This window comes from Rhagoletis zephyria, unplaced genomic scaffold (genome assembly GCF_001687245.7).
Source record: "Rhagoletis zephyria isolate East Lansing unplaced genomic scaffold, Rhagoletis_zephyria_1.1 Rzeph_scaffold_00314, whole genome shotgun sequence".
In the NCBI taxonomy this organism is placed as follows: Eukaryota; Metazoa; Arthropoda; class Insecta; order Diptera; family Tephritidae; genus Rhagoletis; species Rhagoletis zephyria.
Genome location: NW_016157398.1, coordinates 81,197 through 87,246, shown reverse-complemented (window position 1 = coordinate 87,246; position 6,050 = coordinate 81,197). Strand labels below are relative to the sequence as shown.

The window sequence follows — 6,050 nt, the reverse complement described above, 5'->3', positions numbered from 1 at the left end:
ATGTATGCAATACTATTGCAAAAACGTGCTTCCAAGTGGTGCTGAAGTCGAGCTATTACTAAAAATAGCCAAGTGAGAAAAGGGGCCGTGAAGGTCAGATTAAATCGACCTGTTGCACCATTGAGTATATCGACGGTCCTGCGTTGCAATTGGCCCAATGGATGTGATTTTCCAATATTATTATGCGTTCAAACTTCTAAGGTATTTCGTCTAAAACAAGTATATGTATATTGCATTTCTGTAGAACAATGATTCGCACCCATTTTGAAAGTGCCACCAACTATACTGTAAAGCTTCTAGGACATTTACTATAGAACCGGGTCATTGTTGACACCAGGGAGAGCGATTCCTTAAAAAAAACCACCTGAATATAAATTTATTCAATAACAAATGTTTTTGATAAACTTTTATAATAACAAAAGAAAAACATAAACAAATAACATTACAAAACAAATGATCATTCAAGAATCTATTCACTTATTTATTTTTAATGATAAAAGTATTATCTGTGGTGTAGTGGTATGCAGTGCGCGCTTCCACTGCGCAGCACCTGGGTTCAAGCCCTGGTCAAAGCAACATCGCAAAAAAATATAGAAAAAAGGTTTTTTTTTTTAACAGCGGTCGTCCCTCGGCAGGCAATGGCAAACCTCCGAGTGTATTTCTGCCATGAAAAACAGCTTCTCATAAAAAATACAATCGCCGTTCGGAGTCGGCGTAAAACTGTAGGTCCCTCCGTTTTGTGTGACAACATCAAGGCGCACACCACAAATCTGAGCGGATTTTCACCATACCAAAAAAATTCGAACATACTTTGTTTGGAAGAAAATGCGTGAACAAAAATTGTCAAAAATCAACACTTACCTAGCTACTTCAAATTCGCCCTTTATTATACTATAATTTAAAAAACTGCGCACTCAAAAAATTAAAAAAAAACTGATTTAACAGTTTAAAATTTTGGTGAACATTTGTTAAAATTGCGAAAAAAAAGTAAAAAGAATCAGCTAAGAATCGGCCAAAATCGGCCTATGCTGATGCCGACGTCGATTCTTTTGGCCGATACTAGCCGATGCCGATTAATCGGTCGGACTCTATATTTTAGTCCTTTTCCATATGATACCAAACTTGTTGAATTTGGATAAGCGGTTTGTTTATTATCAGGAATTGACTTCTATAAATACTTATTTTGCCAAGGTAACTTTAGAAAAAAAATACTGTTAGTTTCGGTCCCTGGTGTTATTAGAGCGTAGAGGGTACTGAGACGGCAACATTTTTCTGTAAAAAAGGTGATTAGGAATACGTATTCGGAAATCAGGTTTAATTTTCCAAATTTAAATAGCCGACATCGTGCATTTAAATACAACTTAAATATTAGATCTGAAAATCAATATTTTTTATCCAATAATCGGTCATTGTGCTACAGTTTGTAAGGCAAATTTCAAAATTGCTTTATTTAATAGGGGTATTCACACCGAGTTTTGTACTCGGTAACTCTGTATTGGGTAATTTTCCCCATGTATGCACACATTTTGTGATTATTCTTGTCGTTAAATTTAACAGTCAATGTTAATACATAACAGAAGCGTTACTTTATTTCAGGTAAAACTAGTATTGCAATGACTGAAACACAATACCGGCGAACGACGATGTTGCCACAGCGAAACTCGCACTGTCACAATTAGAACACTGGTGCATATGAAATTGATCACAGCCACAGAGAAATACGAAGTTGGGCACCGCTGCAGTCAATGCAAAGATGGCCGTATTTTTTAGGCTTTCAAAGTTTTAGAAGAAATCGACATACATATAACACGAGTTCTTTTGGTTGTTTAAAAAGGCAGTTATCGATTCATAAAATCTGGCTTAAAATAAAATAATGTATAAAAATTTCTCTCTGTTTTATATTTAGATTCGTTATTATTTCCACGTGGATTCGGTTTTTAAAACATAGTCACCCGAATTATAAATGCGACGAAATGGTGTCAGCTGTTTTCGCTACGTTTCGTAAGCGAAATAGCAGGATGAACGGTGAACGTCGGTATCGCCCAATTCGGCGAACTTCGCCGTTTGCCGATATTGCATTTCAGCCATTATATTTGATACATCACTGCCATATCTAAACAAAAGCGTCAGCGTTGCCTGGCTGTAAAAATATTCTCATGCCATTACAATTTGTATGAAGCATACCGAAATCACGCGGCGCCAACGCTGATGAGTTGGAAAAACCGATTTTGACAAACAATCCTATGCGTTTTGTTGTTGTTATTTCTGCACTTGACGTAGCGGTGCTGCTTTTTTAAGTATGGCAGCAAGAAATTCACCTTACCACTGAATGGCCGCATGATCGAGCAAAATAAAAAATTGCAAATTCTGACATCTAGTTCTATAATTTAAACTATAACATAAGTACATACATACATATTGATCTTTAAATAAAGTCAAATAGGTACTACAGCAAGATATTTAACAGCTTCTTCTTAATACAGCTTTTCTTGTAGCATGACTTTTCACTAAGCAGCGATGCACTTGCATTTGCGCAAACATACAGACACTTGCATTGTCTATATTTCATTAAAAATAATCACTTCACTTACTTAAACATTGTGTAATATATGCTTGTAATATATCCACACTGAAAGTATCTTCAATCACTCTCGTTTTCGAAGTTTAAGTTAGATTTTGCAACTTGCTTCCAGAGCGTCCGAATGGGAAATGAAAATTTAGTTTTTTCACATATAATCCTGTACTACATATTACATTATTTTAAAATAAAAAACAAAGAAAATTTTGGTGAAAACTCGGTTAAAAAAGTTTCAGCAGTGTCTTGTTTTTCCATACAGAAATACCGGTTGAAAATACTGTTGGCTAAATAAATAGTGTGCGCGGGAAGCATAGCCGGAACTAGTTATTCCCAATAAACACCAAAAAATACAAAAAAATATTTCTCCAACCTTGGGGAAATTCATAGTTCTCAAGTTGATACGAAGCGCAGATATGTGAAAAACTAAAGCTATATAAAGCGGAAAATTACCAGCAAAAAATAAATAATCTTCAAAGTATCCTCAAATAATCTTGAAAGAAAATAAAACGCGAAGTGAATCAAGTGGCAAAATTACTGTCGGACTGTATACTGTGAAGTGAATTATTGTAATACGATATTGATCAACTACATAATACACAAGTAATTTTTAGCAAAAAAGAAACCGACTTCAACTCTCATATAAAAAAAAAATATATTTATATATATATCTCATAACCAGATTAGTATGGGACCACCTCTGATTCCGATGCAAAAAAAAAATTTCGAAATCGGTTGACGTGGTCCAAAGTTATCCTTTTTTTGGAAGTCGGTTAAAAAGGAGTAATAAAATGAAAAATTTATATTTAAATCCGTCTATATATGTCGTTTCAATCAAAAAGGTATAAGGTATTTTACTATTTCAATTTCAGTATTTCAATGCTATGTTTGAGACCAATTGGAGAATTACTAGCATTTTCTCAACTTGAGAAACAGTCCTTTAAACAAATAAAAATGCCCTTTTTGTTGGAACGCTATGATCCTACACTTGAGGTGCTGTTGAGAAACACCGTTGGAGATTTGAGAAATGCCTTAGTTCTCAACTTAACCTCAAGTTGAGCTCAAACCTAAATGTTTGTTGGGTTGTGACACTCTCCGGTTTTAGTCAAAATGATACTTGTCCCTGACAGAGCGTAACAACTTTTTTACAAAACAAACGTCACAGAAATACATACATATGTATGTATGCAATAAGGTTTTTATATATAGTACATACCCTGCAGGAAATGTATCTAACTATAAGTAAACTTGAAGCTGATTAGGAAGGAACTAAAGGTCACTATCATCTGTATATTTTCTTTGAGGAAAGGTAGTTATATTTCTATGGCGATGATCGCGAAGTAGTCAAGGTAACCCTCTTTTTGGACATAAAATATTAATAAGAAAATAAATAGTTTTTTTTTATATGTTTACTTGTTTATTCATTTACTTTATTAAACATTACATATTTGTTTACATATTCTGATGGTAGGTGATCCCATATTCGAGCTAAGTCAGACATAACTCCAAAATGATAACACAAAATTTTTCCCTTTATTTGTCCTGGATTCGAAAAAGTATTTGTGAAGTGCAGAAAAAAGTGTATTTAAAGTAAAATTTGTTTGAGGATATTTAAATAGAAACTTGTTTAAAGAAAACAATCTTCCGATTACGTCTGCATTACTCCTGCATAACTTTTCAACTAGGTTCAAGATAGCATTTAACTACAAGCTATATATTTTATAGAGATCCCACAGAAAAGCTAACTACAAGTGGGTATTTTTTATCAATTGATAATTTTTTCTGCAGGGTATGCAACGCGCCAGTAAAAATCGGTTGTATGCATTCATGAAGAATGCTTGCTATATGAGAGAATTAGTGTGAACAATTCATGCGTAGTCGTGAGTTACCACGAATAAATTCAAATTCTAGCGAATTGCAAGCGAATGTACGTTGTCGTTTTTTTAAGCACATTTCTTGATAAATTTGAAGTGGAATTTTCGTAGTATTTTCAGTAATGTACAAAAATTTTAGTGAATGGATACTATTTTCAGCACAAACGGGCTTTTACAAGATATGCATTTGCATATGTAAATGCTACTTGTTTTTATGTCCCCGTATATTAAAATGTATCAGAAAAGTAGCATTTATATATGGGGATACATATCTTGTAAGAATGCTTTAATACTGATCCATTAATGCATTTTTGTATGTTTGAAACATTAATACAGCCGTATGCATACAGCAGTAGTACAAGTGTATGGTTAGAGTACGCATACGCTCTGAGAAACCACACGTGTTAAATGGAAATGAAGGTTCATTTATACTGGCATGTATACACAGCAGCAAGCTCATGCCACCAACAGCGATGTCGTATGCATAAAATTTCTACTGGGGCATATACAAATGCAGCACCATATTTGGGTGATATTGGCTTTACACGTACAATTGTGTATGTAATTGTAGGTAGTGGTAACAAATTGCCGCTATCCAGGATCCACCGTCAAAGACGCCCGTTGTGCAATATGTTGGGGAATTTGTTACTTATGTAATTTAAGTAGTTTAGTGTGGCCTTGGAGTGAATTAGGCAATGTGTATATGCATATACATATGTATGTTATATATGTGTAAACTTCATTTGACGACTTTCCATGCCCCTTATTTACACTGTGCTGCAATGGAAATGAACAATTCAAGTTACCTAGTACAGGTCGAGTAACTTACGTAACTGTGCAAATTTTTTCTAACTATGTAAGCATGTAGGTACGTGGATAATAAAATGAAGGTCATATACCTTATCTGATCTATTGTTGTAAGGTTTTCGCTTGTCGTTGACCTGCTGTGTTCTGTGAGTGACGTTCTTTCATTTGATTTGATGGGGGGTTAAATAACACAAACAGCAATAACGCAAAAATTGCTTTATTTCACTTTTAAATGGGAAATAATACCAAAATATGAGATTTGCTTTATTTCCAACAAAGGTTGGAATTTGGCTTTATTTCCTATTGCTTATTTGTACTATTTGTAAGAAAAACAGTTTACTGACAGAAGGAAAAAGAACTTTGTTTATTCCAAAAATACAATTAAACAAAAAACGTGATATTTATTCATATGAAGAAAGTAATATTCACAAAATATTTTTACTTAGCCTAACAAAATGTAGGGAAAGCGTCGTCTTTAATCGGCAAATTGGACATAGCGCTTTTGTATGAATTTTGTCTGCATGCTTTCTAATATGTTGAAAATATTGCTGGAAAACCTTAAAATGTTTGCATGGAACGCAGCATATAACAAAGAGAATATTTTTTTGAGATTTATCTTCAGTTATCTTCACTTGCTTCACTATTTCCGAACTGCAGATTTCGTTTACGAAGACGAAGCGAACACGTGGTACCAAACAGTTGTGTAAAAATATGTAAAATTTTACATACAAGCAGGTGGGATGAATGGCGCAATAAACAGGTGAAGTAATAAAACAGCTCTCTCGCTTTATTTT

At 34.0% G+C, this 6,050-nt stretch overlaps 1 protein-coding gene across 1 annotated transcript in view; it reads right to left on the bottom strand.

Moving 5' to 3' along the window:
- The window catches only part of LOC108358931 (uncharacterized), a 15,515-nt gene extending 12,846 nt beyond the window's left edge, over positions 1 to 2,669 (bottom strand). The window contains exon 1 of the mRNA XM_017610461.1: positions 2,592 to 2,669. Within this exon, the coding sequence (XP_017465950.1) occupies positions 2,592 to 2,599 (8 nt within the window). The 5' untranslated portion in view covers positions 2,600 to 2,669. The remainder of the gene's footprint in view (positions 1 to 2,591) is intronic.
- Between the last annotated feature and the right edge of the window lie 3,381 nt (positions 2,670 to 6,050).